A 26,235-nucleotide genomic window follows, 5' to 3' on the forward strand; every position below is an offset into this window, starting at 1 on the left:
AAAACCTGATTTCATGTTTTCCAAAATCAGCTCTGTTAGCTCTTCCAAAACTATACTACCAGCACTTTTCTTTCACATTGAACACTGACGCTTCCAGATTCTAAAATTTAACACTGGAATATGATTTCATGTCTCAAATTTCATTGCAGTTATTGAATGTATGATGAAACAACAACTGTTTACACAACCTTTGTAGTTAATACCACAACATAAAATTTCCCTGTCAATTTAGGCAATTTTCAAATGATGATAACATTTGCCCTTGTGATCAGCGTAAGTGATAATTACTATAATGCCATTTTCTTGTTGAAAGACTTTAAAAAAATAATGGATGCTGTGATAATTAGTTTTAACTTATGGTAACTTCTTGTAGGATATTATTCATATAATATGGAAGCAATACAATGAAAATTGGATTAAATATATGTGTATCAATAGCAACTAAATTATGTGTGTGTGTGTGTGTGTGTGTGTGTGTGTGTGTGTGTGCATATCATGAAAGTAGCTCTAAGGGTAGGATATCTACTAATATTAAAATGCTTCCAAACACTGCATATAGCCTACTGTTTTTGTTGGGTCAAACATACTGCAAAGCTACACTTTAGTCTGAAGAATGACAGCCTTTTCCTTTTTTTATAAAAAAAAAAAAAGTCTGCCTTAGATTTACTTCAGCTTTTCACCCTGCATTAACCAAATGTGACACCTGTTGATTTTGTGACAATGATTTCACAGCCGAAAGTAAATGTAAAGACTGAAGTTATGATATTTCTTGGTACCTTATTCATTTTGCATACATCAGGCCTGTATTAGTGAACATTCATAGACAGAACCAAGTTAATATTATAAATTAAAATTTTGAGTTACAGACAGAAACAATGAAAACTAGCACTAAAATTATTTCAGATTTTTGGCAAAGTCTTTCTTCAGAAGTAGGAGACACATACATTCACAAAACAACAATAACAACTCACTCCTCTATGGCTACTGTCTCTGGGTACAAGGCCAGTGAGGACTCGGCACTCAGCAACAGCAGCCATGCAAGTGACAGCAGCCATGCGCAAGTGAGTTGCTGTTGTTGTTGTTGTTGTTGTTGTTGTTGTATAACTGGTGTGAGTTTTCTACTTCTGGAGAAAGACTTCGCCCAAAAGCTGAAATAGTTCTAGCATTCTTTTTCACTGTGCCTGTTTGTGGCTCAGTGCCTCCTCTCTTGGTGAGTAGCAATCTATTTTCTATATTGTTCTTATAAATTCAAATTTATAAATTTTCATTCAATTTGAAAGTCAAGTTTGAATTATTGATATTTACTTTATTTCTGCTTTTGCCTATTCACTGATGCAAAGCCTATTCACTGATGGAAACCTGAAACAATTTCAACATAATGTACCATAATTGCAAGTTTACATTCTCTTTTGATGTGTAAAGACATTCTCAGAAAATTAACAGATTTTTAATTCTGGGTGGAAAAACTACACAGCTGTATATTGGAGAAAAATACAGCAATCCTTTAGGCTGAAGTTTAGTTCTAAAATATGTTGGTGCCTAGAGGTGTTCTGATATTATAAAGAACATCATAAACTGAATAACATCTACTTCACGAATTACTATATCAGTGGAAATCGGGACACAGTTAACCTGAAAATATGATGGCTGAAGCCCAAAGAAGTTGAAGCTTTAAACCATATGTTTCATTTATCTGAATCTAGATCCTTATAGAGAAGGGAAAGGAAGTCCTTAAGTATTCCATATGGACTTAAAATCCTCAGAAACCAGGGGCAAGACTAGAACAGAAGGTGCAAGGCACATCAAATGTACAGTGTTATTTATAACTCTTATTTCTGGAGGCACAATTACCAATGCTATGCATGAATAATATGAAAGTTTTGCAATACTTTAATATTTAGCATAATAGCTAGTAAAAAAATTGTCAAAATCATTGTCAAAATCCTTAAACAAAGAGCAAACTTACAATTCTCTCAAAACGAAGGTATCTTCTAGCAGACTGAATACTATATATTAATAATAGGCCACAGGAAAAAACAAGCAAGAGTATGAAGTTTGCTTTGTAATTAACAATTCAGTCTGCATTCTTCAAACTATGAATTTATTGTTCTCTCTTTGATATGTTCACAGATAATGCTATGAGGCATTAAGGCATTTAAATGTGAAACACTAGAGAAAAATACACATCGTAATCACTTGGATGCTCATTTTAACTAAATCACCCTGCATCAGATATGATTACATTATTACTGAGGTTACACATATATTACAACTGTTATAACAATAGTATAAAAACAATTTTCAGTTCTAGTTTTGAGTTCCTTCCTGGTACTTGCTTAACTCTTGCGGAAGTTTCACATTTGTTAAGGCCTCTGTTAGATTCAATTAGTTATTGCTCAGTATAGAGCTACAAGTACATGCCATTCACAAGGTAATCTGCTTCATGAGCATACGGAGATTTGCCACCTCTACGGAGTCTCTTCCGAACAACACGTAATCGGCACCCAACAAGCACAACCATTATGCCTGTTACACATAATCCTGTAATAAGATAATAAGACAAATTAAAATTTCAGGAAACCATTGCCATAGAATAAAAGTAATTTCTCAATTAATCAGAAAGTATGAGGGTTATTTGAAAAGTTCTCGAAATCACCAAGAGAGGGCAGCGCTAGCGCAACAAAACGAGTTGTTCATGTGATATTCGTTGGAATGTTGTCTGTAAACACATGGCACATCAATGCTCTTGTACGAGAGCTGTGGCAGTGACATGGCTCTGTTGTTGTTCCCACGTACTGATTTGCAAAGATGGAAAAAAATTGAGATTCAAGCTGTGATTAAGTACTTCGTAAAGAAAGTTGTGAAAGCAAAGGACATTCATGACGATTTCCAGAAACCACTGGGGGACTTGTCTTCTTCATATTCAACCATTGCCAAGTAGACAAATGAATTTAAATTTGGCTGGGAGAACTCAGATGATGATCCGCGCAATGGTTGCCTAAGATTTGTCACTACTCGAGAAATCATTGCAAAAATGCACAAAATGGTCATGGAGCATCACCAATTGAAAGTGTGTCAAATTTCTCATGCTTGCCAGATGTCATCTGAAAGGGTGCATCACATTTTAACTGAAGAATTAGAAATTAAAAAATTATCTGCAAGATGGGTGCCACGACTCTTGACGCGCACCCGCATGCATGTGCCATCGCCATCGCAAAATTACATCAACTAGGCTATGAATTGTAGCCACTCATGCCTTATTCACCTGATATGGCTCCATCAGACTTCCATCTCTTCCCAAAACTGAAAATTTTTCTCAGCTGACGAAGATTCACTTCAAACAAAGAATTGACAGTCAGAGTTGACAACTATTTTGCAAGCCTGGAGGAAACTCATTTTTGACATTGGATCAAGGCACTGGAACATCGTTTGACCAAGTGCATTAATCTACAAGGAGGCTACATTGAAAAATAAAAACGTTTCAGTGATGTAAGTACTTCCTTTCTATTCCGTTTTGAGAACTTTTCAAATCACCCTCAAAAGTTAACTGGTTGGAAAGTAGATGTCATAGTGAACGTAGTTAGGGAATTCTTTTACTTCATGTGGATTACATGCTGGTTTCATTACATGTGAAACGTTGAAATTATGCATCAGGTCAAGGCTCAAAACTTGATAGCAGCTTTTATCAGTTAAGATCACCCTTTCTAGGGGGTTTCTCACAAAAATATTTCACCTATGAAAGCATTAAAAGACCAAAATAAAGTTTGTGGTTTGTTCCTAGATCTATTCAGAGCTTTTGAATGTGTATCTCAAGATATACAGGGTGATTATGATTAAAGTTAAACTTTCAAACCACTGTAGAAATAACACTACTGGTCAGAATGACATCAAATTGCAATGGAATATTATCGGAGAAGGGAGAAAATGTAGGGCAGAAGAAAAATGAATAGCTACCAAATGGAGCAACAGATAGTGCTGTAAGCATTATAATTTACTAGTAGTCAACTACAAATGACAAATGAATCATAAAACAATGCCTAAGGTGTATGTTTGATGTTAAACAAACTGTACTACTCAGTGTGGATGGGTGTACAGGTGTGAACTGATAGTTACATAAGCCCATCCACCACAGCAAGGTCATATCACATCATATGGAAAAAACCGGTTTTTAATTGTCCTGAGGCCAAAAAGTGCATAAAAAGTATCACTCACACCAGTTTTAACTGTCCTGAGGCCAAAAACTGCATAAAAAGCATCAATCAAAATCAAATCAGATTATTAATTTCTATGTGACTGGTGCAAAACAATATGCTGTGCACAGTTTTCTGCAACAAGTTGAAATCGAGAAACAGCATGTTCCACAACTGACTGAAGAGTTTCTGTCGTCACTTTCAGAATGTGTTGCACATTTCTTGCTGTCAATGAAGCTATGTTTGCAATCGGAACACTCTACACAAAATCTTTCAGATAGCCCCACAGCCAGAAGCCTTACCGATTAAAATCAGGACAGTCAGGCTGTAGGGGAATGGTGGCGGATAATTCTAGAATTTCCAAAATGGCGCTTCAGCAGCTGCTTAAGTGGATTTGCAATGTGCAGAGGTGTGCCATCTTGCATAAAAATGATCCCATTCACATATCAACACTATTGGAGAGCTGGAATGACATGATTGCGCAAAAGACACTCATAGCACTTACCAGCAACAGTACAGGTAACAAGAACAGAAGCAGCTGTCTCTTCCCTATGGTAAACAATGTCATAAACTTGCAACACACAGTGACCTTGTCAGGATGAAGTAGTACCAGTTGATTTGCGTGTGTGTTTTCCATTGCCCATATTCAACAGTTCTTTGTATTGACATGTCCTGTCAGATGGAAGTGGGCTTCATCTGTCCACAAAACCTCCCATGGCCAATCATTGTCCACTTCCATATGAGCAAGAAATTCTAAAGTATAGGTCTCTCTTGTTGGCAAGTCAACAGGCGGCAACTTGTGCACATGGTTAATTTTGAAGGAATAGCAAAGAAGGATGTTTCATAGGCTTCTATGCACTCCACTCATGGGTATGTCCAATGTTCGGGCAATTCTCCATTCATTACACATTTGCACACCACCACTCGCCTCCTCTTTTATTGCTGTGGCCACTGCTTCCACTGACATCGAATCAATTGGGCCTCTCAGAGGAAATGAAACAAAAAACTGAAAAAATGTCATCATGTATGCTGATGATATATCGCTTATAGCTAGCAGCAGGACTGCAAGTGAACTGCAAGAAATACTTGTTCTGAAAACAGAAAATATAGCCCAGTGTTTCAGAAGTAAATTTTTTTTTCATAAATGAACATTACACATTGTAACAAGGTGGAACTACATTACTTGCTCTTTTACCCTCCAGACACAAATAAAATTTTTTGCTTTATTTGATCTTGTTTCATTAAAAACACACACACGATAGTTACACAAAATAGCTAATTTATTATTTAAGTTGCCTTACATTAAAATAATTTTCATAGAAGACAGCAGTGCATTCAGTTATCATGGAAACATTTCATTTAAAGAAACATTAATGATGTACAATACATGAAAACCAGGTGAAGGTGAAATTTTCAGGCAATACATTGTTTTTTTCTGAATTGGCACAACTCATTTTAAAGCCCTTTATCTCTCCTTTTTTTAAAAAAAATTACTTGTTCTGAGAACTTTGTGTTTCAAAAGTTATTTGTATTCAGAAATTTCATGTTCTGGAAAATTCCAATCTTATACAGTGATTATTTCCAAAATTCAGTACCACCATTTTGTAGCCCATATTTTATGATTATAAAATTGCCTACTTTTACTAGGATATTTTGTTAGTTTGTTAACTACTCAAATTGGAAACTTTAAGTTTCTGAAAACGGTTTTGTGGGCTTAAGGAATCCTCTTGCATAGGCAAATCATGCTTATAAAATAATACCTATAATTTTGTGATTTAGTAGTTACAATGCTCTTAGTTAAACAGACTTTATGACATTACCTATTGTAACTTTGTCTCTTTTAATTTTTCTGATTTTTATGTTAATATTCAATATGTAATAGCACTGCATTTCAAGATTTTGTGGTGCCAGATATTACATATATCCAGAAACAGACATGGCAGACTAAGTCTGAGGTAGTTAGCATTTGGTAACAACAGTGTACCATCCTTATGTGAGTCTGAGCCTAGTAGTGAGGTCAAATGATGGAAATCTTGAGTCAGTTTGTAGTGAGCATCCAAAATGTAAGGCTACACTGTAGAGTTAATCAGCATCCTATAGTCAGTTTTTAACTATCTACGTGACTCAGTCTGTATTTGAAATTTTCCTGGAAGACTAAAACTGTTCTACTGAACAAGCTATACAAGCACAACTCACAACCCACCCTCACAGCTTTACTTCTGTGAGTACCTTTCACCCAACCTTCCAAACTTCACAGAAGTTCTCCTGCATACCTTGCAGAACTAGCACTCCTGGAAGAAAGGAACCTTCCAGGTAAGTTTTGGACCAGCACGCACTTCACTGCAGAGTGAAAATTCACTCTGTCACTCTGTATTTCAGCATCAAAATCTACATTTCATGCTGAAATAGTTTAAATTCAGGTATTAGTCTGCTCCCCCCCCCCTCCTCCCTCCAGGAACTTTGAGAAACTGTGTTTATTAATGTAAATTGTATACCTGATTTGAAAGTTTGGACTACTAGACTACTACTCATGCCAAAGCTGTTGATCAGACAGAGAACACTGATTACAAATAAACATTAAAAAATTGAAAACTGGTTACTGATGAATAATTGTCAAATCTTTCAGCAGACTAAAGACTATTACCATCAAGAGTCTATGACACTGCCGAGGGGTAATTGCCATGTTCAAGCTCACAACATTCAGGTCCATGCCAGCAGAAACATTCACACTGAAAATATCAGCTTCAAAGTTTGGAACACAGACCTTTATGAGACAAGCAGTCACAAGTTCTTGGATATGGTAGTAGACAAGTACATGTATTGGAAAAATCACCTAGGTAATATATGCCAATAAAATTAGCTGAGACGTATCCCTAATGAGGAAGATCTGTAGCACAGTAAAATGGAGACACTTTACTACAGTGTTCTATGGTCTCACATCAATATCTGCCATACTTGCACTGATTTGGGGTAGTGGTGCCAACATTCACATAGAAAAACTAGTTAACTTCCGAAAGACAATGGACAGAGCAGCAGATTGATGGGAAGGGCAGGGGGAAGAGGGGAGGGGTGTAGCACCACATAGGTCCCTAAGTGGTCAGTTCATCAGTGCATCTGATGATGGCAATGTGCCCGTTGGACAGACATCCAGCTGTTCACATATGAACTATTTTGATATAAAGTACACCAGGAAATGCTGAAGAATCACACTACACTACATCCTTGAATAAAGATCGGATTACATATAATACTAAAAACAGGAATTATTACCACATGAGAAGCAAATGACTGAAACTAACGAATAATGACCCTGTAGAAGCAGGGTGCAATTTTTACAACAAACTCTCAGTTATGAAGAGTATTACAGTATTGTTATCACAATAAAATTAAAATAAAAAAGGTTACATGGCCATGACATGTCCCTACAGCATATCAGAATACTTACACAAACATCACAGCAACCAAACACAAACTGTATGTGCTTATGGGTTAATGTAACTAAAGCAAAGACAGCCCACCCAGCTAGACACGTGATCTGTGCTGCTTCCTGAGTGGAAAGGCATGCAGGTCCCCGGCACGAATCCGCCCAGCAGATTAGTGTCAAGGTCCGGTGTGCCGGCCAGTCTGTGATTGGTTTTTCAGTTGGTTTTCCATCTGCCTCAGCGAATGTGGGCTGGTTTCCCTTATTCTGCCTCAGTTACTCTGTTGGCAATTCCTGCGCAAACACTGTCTCCACATATGCGCAGCCCATAATATCTACCACACAAAAGTTTGGGGCTACACTCGTCAGGTGGGAGACGATTCCGGGGAGGGGGGCGGTGTGTGTGTGTGTGTGTGTGTGTGTGTGTGTGTGTGTGTGTGTGTGTGTGTGTGTGTGTGTGTGTGTGTGTGTGTGGGAGGGGGGGGGGGTCTCTACTGGGGGCCAAACCGCACAATAACCCTGGGTTCATTGTGGGGCAGTGGTGGGGTGAATGGGCTGCTGTAGCCTATAGTGAGGTTGTGAACCACTGAGGGCTATGGCGGGGACGAAACCTCTCCGTCGTTTCTAGGTCCCCAGTTACAAACAATACAATACAAAGCAAAGACTTAGTGACAGAACACAAACTTACCTCACACAGTCATATTAGGATATTTCTCATGTGTATTATTCTTTTTTATGCATTTAAACACTGACATAGTTAGCAGACAAATATGAAATAGAACCATACATCATGTGCAAGAAATTAGGACAACACATACAACACAAGAAGTACATCTCCACGATGATATGATGACAGATGTATGTTTAACAGTGTACAGGGTTGAAAATGCACATATATACATTTTATTTTTATAAGTCATGTGAATATTTCTTTGTATGTGCATATATCTGTATAATTGTAACCAGCCCAGTAATGCAAACCTCTGCTGTTTCTTGGCTGTTTTAAACTTCTGTATCTGATATGCAAAATGATGTATGGGGGAAGAAAAATAAAAAAAATAAGCAAACTAAACTTAGATTCACAGTGTGTAATATACTGCAGTTCCCTATACTTACAGTCTAGAAATAGTCTTTGAACCATGATCTCTCTGCAACAAATGGAGAAATGCACAGCTGTGGCCCAGAAACTAAGGGAAATTTTCATCTGGTGAGCCAAAGATTGAGCAGAAATCATGATGGTGTGATAAATATGGGGAGCCTAATCTCTGTCAGTTAGAAATAAAACCAGTACTTTTAGGAATAATGTGAAGGAAATGCAAAGGGAAAATACTTTTTGTTCTGTTGATGGGTACTTGAAGGTAAAATTACTTTCACTATATGACCTCATCCTTTTCCTCACACAATTGTTTATCTCAAGAAACATATGTTCTCAAAACATTATATGCATAGTGGTTAATTTTGTATTTTGTTCTACATGAATATTTTAGTTGTCATATATCTAGTGCAGGTATACACTACAAGATGCGCTGGCCAAATAAACAAATAATATGCATTTATTTACATATAGATAATCTACGTATGCATTAGTGTATGGTCACTGTTGTTTTTATCACAATATGATTGTGTTATGTTATTTTCATTTATTAATTGTTTAAGTAAACTTTTCACTGTCACAAGCACCCTACCTGTGTTTAAAAAAATTTACTGTGTCCTTTACATGTTTTCTGTGTAAACACAGAATACGATTTCTGTACTTCAGTAAATCAAACATATTAACTCATCAATGTGAGTGGTATATGATTCTATATTCAACATTTCAATGATTGTGGATATAAGAGAAACATGGGACCCTCAATGACCTTGGAGATTTATTGCCAATATTTGTACATAACATCATGTTCAACTAGTTGACTTATAGAGGCATTTTGTTATATCTGTTTGTAGAACAAAACAAACAGAACTATAAAAGTATTACCTTCTTGAGGCACTACCTCCTCTCTATACTGGGTAAGACATTTACTTTTTGTCATAAAAATGTTATGATAGTTGTCTAGTGTGTGGAGCCTGTTACACATTGTGCATATGAAAGGTGACTAGTAGTCCCTTTCATATAGACTGATGTCAATTGCACCATGTAGTGTCTTCCATGCAACATAATACCTTGGTAGGGCTGCACTAAAAGCTGGTGGAAGGAAGATGGGACATATTACGTGCTCTATTTCAAGTAAGTTCATTCATTCTGTATTCCAATTGCAACTGCAGTGGATGATGTGTAGCTAGTTCAAAATTAACACAACATCATGAGAGAGGACTGAAAAATATAGTATGGGCAGAGACGGTAATCTGGTTTTACAAATCGTAAGAAAAACTTCCCTCACCCCAGAACAGAAAATTACTTTAAGCAGGATAAAGACAAGACCTGTGTGAGGAAGTGGGCAAATGAAAGTAAAGTTCTCCTCATCACTTTAAATATTTTGTTACTTTGGACATGACAAAGAAGCACTTGCGTGAAGGAGATAGCCAAATGCTAAACCAAAAACAAAAGAACCATTAATAGGTTTAAATTAACGAGAACTTTTCCTGACTATTCAATAGAGAGAGCCAGTTTTGGACATAAGTGAGAACTGCAGGATGGAAAATGGACAGGAAAATGCATACCCTGCATGACCCATGATTAGATTGTTTCAAATCCATGAAACATCTCTTTTTATGCATCTGTGACCAAGTGCTGTTTGAGGGGAGAAAGAGCAGCCAAGTGTGAGCAACCAGAAAGGAACGAAGTTGTAAGCCTTGGGATGATTGGACATTTTACAATCTAACAAGATTTTACCATCTCCCTTTGGATGTGAAAATAACACTCGCAAAAGAGTGGGGGCATCAGATGACAGACATAGAGACAGATTCAGATGAGGCCAGAGAAATTATGAAGGCAAGAGAGAGTCTGATGAGTTCTTTTTGAATTTAATGCATTTTGCATTCCCCCACTCCTGAGAACACCAGAATGACCAGGCTCATTTTGACTCTGAGGTGGAGTACATCAGGTGAGAAGTGAGGACTGGACCATCAGAATCACAATTTTACAGTCTTATGATGTACATACATAAATCATTGATTTAAAATACAGGAAACTAGTCAGTATAGATAATGCACCATAGATAGATACAATGTGTCAGACAAAGAGCAAAACCAATCTTAATTTACAAAAATCATTACAAATTTGTTTCGTTATTTTACAAAGAACTCTTCTTCATCATTTACAAATTCTGTGAGTGAATAACAACATTTTTGCACTAGAATGGTATATAATCGTATCTTCAGTGTATCTAGTTCCATACTGTGAACATTTTTCATTTTTAATTTATTAAAAATTTTCATAGCCATGTAATGAGGAGTCTGGGAGCAGAGTTAGTCTTTGAGATGGCAATATGAAATTATCTTTATTTCTTGTGTCATACATATGTTGAAAATACTTTTCTGTAAATAATTCTCAGCGGGTACAGATAAATACAAACAATTAAGAAATGTAAATACCTGGACTAGTTAAAATTTTTAGATCCCTGAATAAAGGTTGGTATGACTCTCTAGGCTTAATATTAGACTTATTTCTAATAACAGATTTTTGAAGTAATGATAATCTATTTACACTACTTGCAGTCTCCCAAAAGATTATTCTGTATCTTACAACAGGTTCAAAATAGCTGTGGTAAACTGTCCTTGTGTTGATGTCACTTGTGTAGGACAATATTGTCATTGGGAATGCTACACTGTTTTGCTTGTTTGCAAAGTAGTTCATGCGTGAAGACCAGGATAAATTTTTTTCTACAAATATCCCCAGAAATTTGACAGATTCTGCTTCCCTAAGTTCTTGGTTTTTATGGGTAATTTGAATTATATTGATTATGGCTCTTTAGTTTTAATCTGTGTGAGCTGGTTTCTTTTCATGTTTAGTTTTAATCCATTTACATCAAACTGATGTTGTAAACTATTTAGTGAGTCAATGACTCTTTAGGGAATTTGTTCTGTGGTGTCACTTTCAATGAATACATATGTGTCATCTGCAAATAAAACTGAGTGTGATGTTACATAAAATAAAAACAGGATTGGGCCTAAGAAGGAACCTTGTGGGCCGCCATGCAAAATAGTTTTCTATTTTGGGAAACGACTTCCTGTACCTCATGTCACAACTCCCCTTTGCTTTCTATCTGTTAAGTAAGATTTGAACCATTTCAAAGCACTCCCATTTATTCTGTATCTTTCTAGTTTACCAGGTGTAGAAGTATGAAACCAGAATTTCCCTATAGATATTGCTGGCTGTCAGTGTAGGGTCCATGAGACCACATCTGCAGCACCATCTGCTTCCTGTAACAGCTAATGATGAATATGAACACACAGTAACCCTAGTTCCATACAATGGTATCTTTTCCAAACCATTGGTTTCCTGTTATCATTTGAATAAAACTGCTGCAGAACTGTATCGAATGCTTGTTAAAGTTTTTGGTAAACATGCTTTTGGGAAAACACAGTGGTTTGAGTGGGTAAAAAAAAATTCAGAAGTGGTGATTTTGGCGTGAGAAATGATGAGCATTGGAATCGACCTAAAAAGTTCAAAGACAACAAACTGCAAGCCTTATTGTATGAAGATGATACTCAAACACAGCAGGAAATCATGGAACAATTGGAAGTGATGCAGAAAGCCATTTCTCTTTGGTTGAAAGCAATGAAAGCATATCCCCAATCTTTCACCACAATATTCACAGATAGCTAATACTATCTACACCTGGGCGACAAATGGCTTTTTCCATGGCATGCATGCATGTGTGCCCCCCCCCCCCTCCCCCCCCCCCCCCCCCCCACACACACACACACACACACACACACACACACACACACACACACACACACACACACATCACTAATTAGCCACAAAGGTGCACCATTCCCTGATACACAAAACCAGCATGATGATAAAAGCTTGTTCCCAAAAAATAAGTGGAATTCTTAGCCACATATGACAAGAAGCACAAAAAGATTGCAGGTCAGAGTACCTTGGAGAAATGGATCACTAGGGAAGCCTCATCTCACCCAACTAGAAGAAACATCAGGCAGCCTCCTCATCTGAATGATTTTTTACTGCCAAAAGCAGTAGCTTTCACCAAAATGTTCAGTCCCTAAGCAATAAAGTAGAAGAACTAAATATTTTATTAATGCATGAACTAGAGGATATTTTCGTAATGTGTCTTTCAGAATACTGGCTTGACGAGAACTTAATTAAATCTGTCTGCCTACACAATTTCACTCTGGCTGAGTACTATTGTAGTCCTAGTGGTCACTATGGAGGTGTAGCCATATATGTAAAAGATAATATAGAGGTTACTAAAACAGATAATATCACCTCCCTAAGTTGTGAAAAAGACTTTGAGATGTCAGTGATAAAAATTCCAAAATTAGGTTTGATAATAGCTACAGTGTACCGCTCTCCAATGGGGAAGTTCGAGGTATTTTTAGAAAAAATGGAAATTTTCTTAAATCAGCTGCATAAAACAAGGTGTGATGTTGTAGTATGTGGTGACTTTAACATAGATTTTCTTAGTAAATGTAAACAGAAAACCACCCTTGGCAATCTCATTAAAACACATAACCTTACAGCCACAGTTAAAGTTGCAACGAGAATAACAACAACTAGTCAGACAGGTTTAGATCAAATCCTGAATGATAAAGAGAAATTGGAGTGGTCAGTAAAAGTGTTTAACACAGGATACAGTGACCACAAAGCTCAAATACTTACCACCAGAAAAGAAGGAAGACCGGTTAAGAATAACTTACTAAAGGTCAAGAGAAGGATCTACAGGCAGAAAAGCATTGACCACTTTAACTCTCTATTGCATGCTGAAGACTGGTCTGATGTCTATGAAAAGCAAAATCTGAATTCGAAATTCAATATTTTTCTAGAAGAAATGGTAAAGCATTTTCATACAGCCTTCCCTCAAAAAATGGTAAATATAAGAGAGAAGGCAAGAGGAAAGGATTGGATTACTAAGGGAAACAGAACTTCTTGCCAGAAAAAAGGGAGCTCCACAGAAACTGCAAAGAAAATAATGCCACTGAGGAAATGCATACTCACTACAAAACATACACTAAAATCTTACAAAAGGTCATTAAACAGGCAAAAAGAATGTACAATGTTTACTACATGAATAATTCTACAAATAAAGTGAAAGTTATGTGGGACATCATTAAAAACTAAATTGGCAAAAATAAGAGAACTGAGGAGAACGTTGTCTTGATACACAACAATAAAAAGATTTTACAGCCTACAGAAACAGCAAACATATTCAACAAGTACTTCACTGGGATAGCTGAAAATCTAATAAAAACTAATTTTAGTTCAACACAGCATCAAGTGGTAAACAAGTGCAACAGTAATAAATTTTCAATGTTTGTGGACCAAGTAAGCAGGGAGAAGACATTGAAGGCTGTTAGAGAACTAAAGACAACATACTCAGCAGGAATTGATGGTATACCAAACAGAATCCTAAAACTCTGTATCCAAAATATAACTGACTCCCTTACTCACTTATGCAACTGTTCCCTAGAGTCAGGCATCTTTCCAGATCAACTAAAAACGTCAAAAGTCATCCCTATTTTCAAAGCTTGTGACAAAGATGAAGCAATGAACTATCGTCCCATTACATTAACATCCTGTTTCTCAAAAGTAATAGATAAAATTATGTGTAGTAAGTTGTTAAAGTTTATAAACAAAAATAATGGGCTATCTAATACTCAACATGGCTTTAGAAGCAAGAAATCAACGGAGACAGCAATCTATGAATGCATATCTACTGTATTAAAAACAATAGATGAAAAACAACAAACAACAGGTATATTTTTGGACCTAACCAAAGCCTTTGATATGGTAAACCACAAAACCCTATTGAACAAGCTAGAGCACTATGGAATTAGGGCGTTGCCAAATGATTGGATTCGTTCATTTCTCAGCGACCGTAAACAAAAAGTATCCATCAAACATATAGATGATAAAGCACGAATAATCACAGAATATGTATCATAAGAAAGCCCGGGGACCCCTACTTTTCTTGTTATATATCAATGATTTGGATATACATATTGATTCCCACAAAGTAATACTGTTTGCTGATGACACAACAATACTGGTAAAAGCAGCAAAAAATGAAGATATACAAGAAGAAGTAAACACAGTTACAAAACATCTAAGTAATTAGACAGCAGAAAATCAGTTGATAATAAACAACAAAACAGTAGCCTTAAATTTCCATAACCACCAAAACACCACATTGATATATCTAGAAATAAAAATCAATCAACACCCTATTGCAAATGATGAGGCTACAAAATTTCTTGGCATCTGGATACAAAGAGACTTAAAATGGGACAAACATATAGAACAAATTAATGCCAAGCTGAGCACGGGCTGTTATCTTCTTAGGGTTCTCAAATGATGCATAAATGAACAGGCACTATTGTGTGCCTATTATGCATACTTCAATGCCCATCTCAAGTATGGACTCATATTCTGGGGAAATTCCCCAGCAGCTCAAGGGAATTTCAGAATACAAAAAAGAGCCTTTAGGATTATGACAGGGAGTGGTGCTCGACAGTCCTGCAAACCAATATTTAAAGCACTGAATATACTACCTCTACAGTGTATGTTTATTGTTGACACACTAATGTACGTAAAAAAGTATATGATTGGAAATGATGATAATACTCTAAAAAACAAAGATATACATGATTATAATACTCGAATAAAATATAACTTACATGTACCCACAGCCAGTACAAGTTTGTATCAGAAAGGTACATGCTATCTGGGTACTAAACTCTATAATAGACTATCAAATAGTATAAAATGCTTACAAAATATTAGTGCTTTTGAAAGGTCTGTCAGAGAATATCTACAGTACCACTGTTTCTACTCAGTAAAGGAATACTTGGACCAGAATAACTGTTAAGAACTAAAGCTACTGTAATTTGTAACATTGTATCATTGTAAAAACTACAACTATTGAAATTGGTAGTATGTTGAAAAATGATTATTTAAATATGTATCGTTTTGAACTTAGTAATAAGTCCAATATCATCCTGTACACTGTACTACATATGATCAGAGGACTCAATAAATAAATAAATAAATAGCTCTCTGAAACAGGGTCTTTTCCCAGATAGACTGAAGTATGCCATTGTTAAACCACTGCATAAAAAAGGGGATACACCTGATGTCAACAACTACCGCACAATCTCTCTTCTGACTGCCTTATCCAAAATTCTTGAAAAAGTAATGTATTGTAGAGTAGCTTCACGCCTTTGTAAAAATAAAGCTTTAACAAAATGTCAGTTTGGTTTCCAGGAGGGTTTTTCAATGAAAAATGCTAAATATACTTTCACTAATGAAATATTAAATGCTCTGAGTAACCGGAAGTCACCCGTTGGGATTTTTTGTGATCTATCAAAGGCTTTTGATTGTGTAATTCGTGGAATACTTCTAGATAAGCTCAAGTACTGTGTTATGAATGGGACAGTGCTCAAATGGTTTAAATCATAGAAAGTTGAAATAAACAGTTCACTTAATATGCAAAAAACTGGTGATTTCTCAAACTGGGGAACAATCAAGAATGGGGTGCCGCAAGGTTTGGTCTTGGGTCCTCTGCTGTTCTTACTATATATTAAGGACTTGTCATTCTATATTCACAAAGATGCAAAGCTGGTACTTTTTGCCGATGACACAAGTATAGCTATCACACCTGACAGACAAGAATTAACTGGTGAAATTGTAAACGATGTTTTTCAGAAAATCATTATGTGGTTCTCTGCAAATGGGCTCTCATTAAACTTTGAAAAAACACAGTATATACAGTTCCATGCAGTAAATGGAATGACCCCATTAATAAATATAGACTTCGATCTGAAATCGGTAGCTAAGGTAGAATATTCAAAATTTCTAGGTGTATGCATTGATGAGGGGTTGAACTGGAAAAAACACACTGAGGATCTGCTGAAACGTTTGAGTTCAGCTACTTATGCTATTAGGGTCATTGCAAATTTTGGTGATATACATCTGAGTAAATTAGCTTACCAGACCTATTTTCATTCTATGCTTTCATATGGCATCATATTCTGGGGTAACTCATCATTGAGTAAAAGAGTGTTCATTGCACAAAAGTGTGTAATCAGAATAATTGCTGGAGCTCATCCAAGATCATCCTGCAGACACTTATTTAAAGAGCTAGAAATCTTCACTGTAGCCTCATAATATATATATTCACTTATGAAATTTGTTACTGACAATCTGAACGAATTCAAAGTAATAGCAGTGTACATTGCTACAACACTAGGAGAAAGGATGATCATCACTACTCAAGGTTAAATTGAACTTTGGCTCAGAAGGGGGTAAATTATGCTGCCACAAAAGTCTTTTGTCACTTATCTAATAGCATCAAAAGTCTGACAGATAGCCATATAGCATTTAAAAAGAAATTAAAAGAATTTCTTAATGGCAACTCCTTCTACTCATTAGATAAATTTTTAGATATAGTAAGTGGGTAATTTCCCAACCCCCACAAAAAAAGAAAAAAAAGAAAAATATTGAGTGTCATGTAATATTTTGTCTAATGTAATATCTTGGACAGACACCTTTTATTAACCTGACATGTTCCACATCATTACAAAATGTCGTATTCATGATCTATGGAACAAGTACTAACCTAATCTAATCTAATCTAATCTAATCCTGAGATAGAACAACCCAATGACATTTTCCCACAGGCTTTCTTTGCCTTCCATCATACACTGAAACTGAAATAATTTTGTTGTTGGTGTTGTGGTCTTCAGTTCAAAGACTGGTCTCATGCAGCTCTCTGCACTACACCATGTAAGCCTGTCCATCTTCAGATAACTACTGCAACCTACATCTATTTGAACCTGCTTACTGTATTCATTCCTTGGTTTTCATCTGCAATTCTGAACACCAACACTTCCCTTTAGTGTCAAACTGGTGGTTCCTTGATGTCTCAGAATGTGTCCTACAAAATAATCTCTTATTTTTGTCAAGTTGTGCCACAAATTTCCATTTTTCTTCAGTTTGATTCAGAACTTCTTCGTTAGCTATTCCATCCACCCATCTAACCTTCAGCATTCTTCTTTAGCCCCATGTTTCAAAAGCTTTTATTCTCTCCTTGTCTGAACTGTTTGTTACGCATATTTCACTCCTATACAAGCCTAAACTCCAGACAAATACTTTTAAAAAAGACTTCCTAACACTCAAACTTATATTAGATGTTAAGAAATTCCTCTTTTTCAGAAATTCTTGTCTTGCTGTTTCCAGTCTGCTCATTATATCCTCCTTACTTTAGCCATCATCAGTTATTTTACTGCCCAAACAGCAACATTCATTTTCTACTCTTAGTGTCTCACTTACTAACTTAATTTCCTCAGAACTGTCTGATTTAATTAAACTATATTCCATTACCCTTGTTTCACTTGTGTTGATGTTCACCTTATAGATTCTTTTCAAGTGCTATCCATTCTGTTCAACTGCTCTTTGAGTCTTCTGCCATCTCTGATAGAATTACAATGTCACAAGCAAACCTCACTTTTTTTCTTCACTTTGAATACTAATTACCTTGTCAATTTTCACCTTGGATCCCCTCCCCCCCTTTTTGTTTTTCCACAATTGTAAAAAATATTTTGCTCTCTGTAGTTTACAACTTCTATCTTCAGGATTTCAAAGACTGTATGCCAATCAACATTTTTTTCTCTAAATCCTTGAATGCTATTAATGCTGGATTGCCTTTCTTCAAACGATCTTCTAGAATACAGCACAGGGTCAATACTGCCTCTTGCGTTCCTACATTTCTCTCAAACTCAAACTGATCTTGCTTGACATCAGCTTTTACCAGTTTTTCAATTCTTCTGTAAATAATTTATGTCAAATTGTGCAACCATAGTTTATGAAATTGAGAGTTTGGTAGTATTCTTGCCTGTCAGCACCTGCCTTCTTTGGAGCAGAAATGGTTACATTCTTCTTGAAGTCTGAGAGTATTTCCCCTGGTTCATATATCTTGCATACCAGATGGAATATTTTTGGCACAACTGGCTTGACCAAAGGTCTCAATAATTCTGAGGGAATGTAATCTATTCTAGGGGTCTTGTTTCCACTTAGGTCTTTCAATGGTTTGTCAAATTCTTGTCACATCACCACATCTCCTATCTCATGTTCATTTACTTCCTCTTCTCTTTTTATTGTCCTCAAGTTTGTTTCCATTGTACTGACCCTCTACATTCCACCCACTTTTCTACTTTATCATCTATGCTTAGTAGTAGTAGAACTCTTGATATTCATACATCTGGTTCTTTTTTCTCCAGAGGTTTCCTTAATTTTCCTATAGGCAGCATCTATCTTTCTCCTAATGCATTGTACTATAGTCTTGGGTTTGCCCTCTGGACAGTCCTACTTAGCCAGTTTTTACATTCCCTCCTTACCTCCTTGGTTTGCCATAATTTAGTATTTTGTCTTTTCATCAACTTCGCAAAAAGCATCTTTAAATAGGTACTGTGAGCAAAGCTGACCTAGTCTTGGCTGTATTTTGATTAAGTTGTCTTTATACAATTAGTCAGGCTGCAGTCATGTACAGTTGAATGTCATTCAGCAGAATGTACAGTCAATTGTTTAATGCCAGTCTTCTGTGGTACGCCTCCATTATGTTAAGTTCCATTACAGTCAACCCACACTAAGCAGTCATTGAGTAGTGTTACTGTTGTGAGTCTACTATTGTAGAACACAGTCAGATGTACAATTACTTGTATTGGACATTTATTATGTGCAATGAATTATTGCTGCTTGCTCAATTTTGTTAGATTCTTTACAGCTATGTGGTTCACTTGGCAGTCAAATTGTAAATAAGACTTTTACTGTACAAAATCTGATCACCATCAAGTTGTGACAGTAATAATAAATATACATAAAAGTGAAAATCTACTTTGATGGGACAGTTATTTAAAAATTACTTGCAAAATATTTATCATCGCAGGTTATCGTGCATTTTACTTTATGCTATGCCACCATTTTCACCACAGCCACAACTAACACAATTCAAGAAAATCTACACATTTACATCAGTGGTGATTACTATAAATTATCTACATTTATTTAATCACAAATAGTCATCACCTTCCTTCAGCCCTTCCTGTCCTGTCCTTCAGTTCTACCTTCAAAACTTTGTACGTAAGATGAGGTTGATCTCGCATAAAACACTAATCTCTAGTTTTTGCCTAGTTCTCTTACATCTAGTACCTTCTGACATTTTACATTTCTCTGGAGATTATAGCACTGTACATAACTTCAGAGCTCTGTATGAAGTATCACCAATTTAATATAAGTTCAACAGACAAAAAATAACTCATTGCAGTGTGCACACACAGACAAATCATTAAGCCTTTACAGGTGGTGCAGTGATTGAGTCACACGCGCACCCACACACATACTGCCTCTTAGTGAGCATAAGACAGTAAAAATCAATGAGACATTCATATTTCAAGAGGGCATTGCACACAGATGAATCTAATTATAAGGATGTGTCAAAGCGTCAAGATAGGGCAATTATGTTAGGCCATGCCCATGGCCATAAGGTGTGTGAAGTTGCTGGATTTGTTGATGTTTTGTGGCAGTCTGTTCAATGTGCCTACAAACATCTTGACTGGCCTGAAAAATCACCTTGTCTTGACCCTAGGAAAACTGTGGGACATGTTGGAATACTGGGTAAAATGCTAATTTCAGCATCTCCACAAATTTGTGCAATTGTATGATCAAATCCTCCATGAGTAGCTTAAACTGGATGTAACATACTTGTGCAACTATGTGGACTCATTTCCTAACATAATTCAGGTGATCATGAAGTCCAGGGGTGAATTACACCATATTAAATTGTTCTTGTATTGATTTATCCAGGAGTGATTAATTTTTTGGCTGGCGAGATTATGAATGAATAAATTAATAAATAACGAAGGACATTTTTAATAGGATGTAAAACTGAGTACTGCACTGCAGCTTGAAATCTGAAAATTCACTGTAATGTGCATAAAAATACAGTATAACCACACTTTCATGTTCCTAAAATTAATGTTTTTCCACTTCTTACATTTTTTATTGGATCTTTTAAATTCTCAGGATAATAATTTCCACCTGCTTTTGCATTATTATAATTATAAATTTCCTAACACTTACACTTAACAAAACAATGTTAATGGAGATAAAGAAAAACATATAACTGAGATATTCTAACACGTTAGATGACAAGAAGCGATGTGAAGCTGGTTTGAAAACTTCCCACCTCTCTCTCATAGGTTGACTTACTTGGTATGCACAGCCAATCTTCTTCTCTGGATAGCCAGCCATGTCAATCTCCAAAACATCTTCTCCGAAAAATAATGCTGGTTAAGGGAATTTATCAGACTCTCTCTCTACTCTTGAAATAATTTGGTACTTGAAGAATACTTCTAGTTCAGTCATGGTATATTTCAATTTCAACAAAAAACAAAAAATCACCATTTCTCATATAAATATTTGAACTCTTGAGAGTCAACCAAGTCGTCAAACATTATACTCTATTAAGATACATTTACAACAGGATTGGTTTAATAACCACCAGAAAATATGAACATGAATTAATTGATAGTCTAATCTCATCACAGTCACTAAACCAGCAAAGAATAGCACAGGCTCTTCCCTACACATACACTGAAACTCTATGGATCGTACAGCAGGTACTTGTAAGCTACCGCATCCACATTTTGTTAATGACTGTTTTTAGACCTGCACACAAAAATATGTAAAGCGGAGTAGGTCGGATTCATGTCTCACACTTCAATTTAAAATATCGTGGATTCAAGACGGAGGAAGGCCAAGTGGTTCTAGAATTTACATAGAAATTCTCAAAGCACTAAAATATAATGGTACCAGCAAGGCACTGTTTACAAATGTTATGCAGTAAACTTTCTTGTGCTCTGGGCTCCCTAATTCTAAATCAGTAGAAGTTGTTAAAACATAGGAACAATTTGTGCCACTAATATTTTCTCTGCTAATACTGCCAATCTAAGAGTTACTATATGTTGTGTAGTTTTGTGTGTAATTGCATTATTGAATGAAGTACTGGGATGGGCAACAAATTCAGTATTAATCAGAACAAAAGAAAAGTTGGCAAAGATAAACAAGAGGTATGATAGAAGCTCTTCCAGATATTATACCAACTATCTTCAAACCATCATACATGTGGCACCTTTTGTGAGCTAGGTATGAGCAATATGGGAATTGTTGGCATAATACTTTATAAGAAAATAATAATAATAATAATAATAATAATAGTGCATTAGCTTTGATTTGCAGGAAGATGTTATGAAGTGGTATGGGGCATATGATTTTTTTCAAAATATGTAGCATTTTAAACAGGTGTGATTAGGTTCTAAGCTAATAGCAAAGCCTAAACAATTGCAATTTATTTGTGACTCTCATACAGTTTTACCACTTATCTCAGAATATGTCCCAATTTTCAAGATGTTGGTTCGGACTGGACATGACAGCCTAGTTAAAATTCAACTGTACATTCTGGTCTGTATCATGCCCTATAGAATTACATTTCATTACGTATGTTGACACATATTTACGTATGTGTGTATATTTGTGTGTACATTTAGTATCATTTGTATAACGTAACTCTGTCTTTAGGTCTGCCATCTTATGTAATCAGTTAAGGTCACAGATTTCCAGCTGCTACCCTGTATTATTCTTTTTTATCTCAAAAATAATCTTTTTAGCATATGATGCTTATTTGTAGTTAGATATACTTCTAGTCTACTGTTTGATGCCCTACATACATGGGTGTGCAAAACTTAAAAATGAAAGTATCTGTCACATGATATGCCACTTCCAAGTAACATTAAACTCAGACTGTACAAAGAAACAATTGCTAAAGTACAGAAGGTACTGGGGAGAAATATGCACCAAGAAAAACAGAAATGACACTGTTATTCAAACACAATAATTGCACTGAAGTCACCGCAATATGTTGCATAATGTTGCGTGCCTTTGGTCATGATATACTCACCAGTCAATATTACTGTGACACTATTATCCTTCCCCATGTTCATATTTTCAGAGGTGTGTGGCCCTCACTTCATTTTCATGGGTGACAACTCATGACCCCATCAATCTCCACAGATGGAGCAACTCTTGGAATGAGATGGTATTCAGTGAGTGGACTAGCCTGTCCATTCCTCCTACTTAAATTGTGTATAGTATGTGTGGGATGCACTGGGGAGATGTACTGCATCACATCCACTTGCACCAATGACCATCCAGCAGTTGTCATCTGTGCTGGTGGAGGAATGTAGCATCCTATCACAAGAACTCCTTACCAACAATGTGATTAGCATGGAAGCATATTGTAGCAGCATGCATTGCCATCAGTGGTAAATACACACCCTATTAAGAACTATTTTCTGCCTTTTATAATGTCCAGGGAACAACTGCGAATCATGGTGACTCCACTGTAATTATTGTCCTTGAATAAAAGTGTTATTTCTGTTTGTCTCATTGTGTATTCCTCCCAGTTTCCCTCTGTACTATACAGCAGCAGTTCTTCATAGGTACGGTCCACATTTAATTGAGGTATGTTACTTGGCAGTGACACATCATGTAACAGTTATTTTCATTCCAAGGTTTAGCACACCAGTGTAAGTGTAAGTATATGTAACATACTTGTAGGTCTCACAATCACTTTCAGACGTCTAGTGAGGTAACAGGCGAGTTGTGGCACCCTGAAAATATTCTAAGTTCGGAGTTGGCATCGCTGCTCGGCAAGCCGGGGCTCATCAGCAACTGCTTGGTGCCAAACATTAGCCAGAGCAAGAGGGGTAGTCCCAGTGTGTGGTCCAGGCCAACCGTGGGGCTGGGAATTCCATGTTGACACTGTGTTGAGGACTGTGCTTCGTGTCAATGAAGGAGATTTGTATGCCAGGAGTTCAAAAGATGACAGACTTTGTGAAACCATAATGGCAGACATTTCACAGTTCATGTAGGAGCTAATAACAGCCAGAGGAATCATGATACCTTAAAAATAAAGATGTATATTGCCATTATTTGCACGATGATTCTGATGGTGTAATCAGATTTTCAATATCTTTACTAGTTTAAAGTTTAGTATCTAACTGTAAATAATACATGTAACACCCATCAACGAATTTCCAAAATTTATATGGTTCATCCGATTTTGTCAATCAATGTGTCTTTAACAAGCTATTACTGTAAACCTAAATTGGTATGAAATACAGGCATGTAACTTGAATAGTACATGAGTTATTTGAGGCCAAAGTGGCCAATTACTATCGATCACATCAGGCCATAGGTACTCCACAGTTACATTAAAAAACTGTAACAGCATGCTTATAAATATATTTACTCATCCATGTCTTTGTTTATATCCGATATATACCATTCATGAAGAAATTGGTCAAATATTTACTGTGTTTTAGAAAGCACAGAGGCATTAGGCTACTGGCCTACTTTTGTTTCTATTCCTTTGATATATGTTTATGTATTTAATAATGTGTGTTAGAGCATGTTTATGGTCCAGCCATAGGAATATTTATTTAATTTCAAGTCATTTAAAGATAAATCCAGTATTTTGTATGTGTTTCAATATGTTTGTGAGTGTGTGTTGGCTTGGAGACATGGCAGGAGTGCTCTAGAAAATCACAGCACTGATTACTACAGTAGGCGACTACTGAAGTAAGTGGAGAGACTGGATGGAAGTGGGTGAGTGCAGGATGGGAAGGTGCAACAGACTGTCACAGGAAATACTTTGAGAGTGTTGGGCAATTTTTGCATGGTCACGGGAGATAGAAATATTTCGTAGTGCCGACTTGTGCTCTAGTGAGATTTCTGTGGCTTCTGCAGTGAAGACATAGTATGTGTTTAGAAGTGAATATCTCATGAGCTATGTTGTTGTTCATAACTAATTATGTGAAGTAGGAATCTATTGTTTCCCTGTTATTCAACTTATATTTTATTTTATTGCCGGATCATCGACACCAGTAAGTGTTTTGCAGTAATAAACGGCATTCTTATAGGTACTTCTGCTATTGTACTCACCATTTAAACTCGTTAAAAGTAGTACCAGCAGGTTTTATTTAATTGCAATCTTTCATTTATAAATTTCTATGTTACATTCAAAATTCGCAACTACTGAGCGATAGGAACTTTTGACCATTTGATTCATGTGTATATTCATATTTTGTACTGTACACTCACCAGTATTTGGCTTGTAATGCGGCAACTGTGTATCCCAGTGCCTAGACAACAAACCCAGCCAAACTTTTGAAATTTCAACTCCGAGTCTGATGGTACATAGTTGAGGGTCACACATTTTTTTTTTAAAGCCTGCAATTGGGGGCTCATCCGGGATTTGTGTCTCGCTAAGTGGTAATTCCTTTGCTCTCTGTTATTCAGCATACTATTCAAAGTGTAAAAACCTTTGCAAAACCAGTAGAGATTTCTGTAGAGTGAACCTCTCACAAAACACAGTGTGACATGGTATTTTTTCCGCAAGTAGGTTTCTAGAAATAGTGAAATTACACAGTAATTTTCACAACTAACACATGCTATCAATAGAGGTCCTAATCCATCATGTTAAAGGCAATTAGCATGGGGGGCTCAGACTCTAGATAAGTTGAGTGCAGGGAATGGTAGCAGTTAGCACATTTAACGGACAGCAGTATTGGAGATGGTTGGAACACGCGCTAACTGGCAACAGCTACAGTTACATCAGGCGACTTCTCCAGTGGTGGATGCAGATCAACAGCAGTTTCTTCAAGTACTCCAGGACAGTCTTCAATGTTGACTTCCACTACAACCTATGGAATCACCATGGCAGAGTGAATCATCTCAGATCAGATAGGTTCCTGTGCAAATAGTGAGATAGTGTTTAACTCTAAAGTTCAAGCTCCACTTATACATCTCATGAATATAAAACAGTCACCTAGTATGTGTAATTCTGAAAATGGAAGTGAGTCAGTTAGTCCAAAATCAGAGCATGAAAGTGTAACTAGTAGGAATTCAAGCAAGGGGAATGAATGTGTGGGAAATATGATGTCTCAGCTAATGCAAATAGTCCAGAGAGTAGGAAATAATATGAATACAACAACAAATAATATCAGTACAATTTGAACAGATATGGGTACACTGCAAACAGATATGGGCACATTGCAAACAGTTATGGATACAAATCAGACTGATATGGGTACAATGTGAACTAAAATAGGTTTTGCTATGAAAGAGGAAATTGAAAAAATTATGGGTAACCTTGAAAAAGCAATTGATAATAAATTAAAATGTGTCGGAGTGGATATGGGGAAAGTTAGAGATGAAGTAGTAACAATAAAATCTAAAATTGAATCAGTGGAAAAAGATATTGGGGGAAAAATGGGTAAGATACAGACGGAACTTGGGGACAAGGTAAGTGACTGTATAAAAGTGCAAGATGCTCATAAAAGGCAATATAAACTTAGCAGTTAGTGACATTGCCAATTGTGTAGACG

The 26,235-nt window shown here is 36.3% G+C and overlaps 1 protein-coding gene across 2 annotated transcripts in view; it reads right to left on the reverse strand.

The window, feature by feature from the left end:
* Window positions 1-449: 449 nt before the first annotated feature.
* LOC126092430 (YLP motif-containing protein 1) overlaps window positions 450-26,235 on the reverse strand; it is a 639,037-nt gene continuing 613,251 nt past the window's right edge. For both annotated transcript variants that reach the window (XM_049908029.1, XM_049908028.1), the window contains exon 12: window positions 450-2,541. In XM_049908029.1, coding sequence (XP_049763986.1) covers window positions 2,408-2,541 — 134 coding nt within the window. In that variant the 3' untranslated portion in view covers window positions 450-2,407. The remainder of the gene's footprint in view (window positions 2,542-26,235) is intronic.

Source organism: Schistocerca cancellata, chromosome 7 (genome assembly GCF_023864275.1).
Source record: "Schistocerca cancellata isolate TAMUIC-IGC-003103 chromosome 7, iqSchCanc2.1, whole genome shotgun sequence".
NCBI classification, from domain to species: domain Eukaryota; kingdom Metazoa; phylum Arthropoda; class Insecta; order Orthoptera; family Acrididae; genus Schistocerca; species Schistocerca cancellata.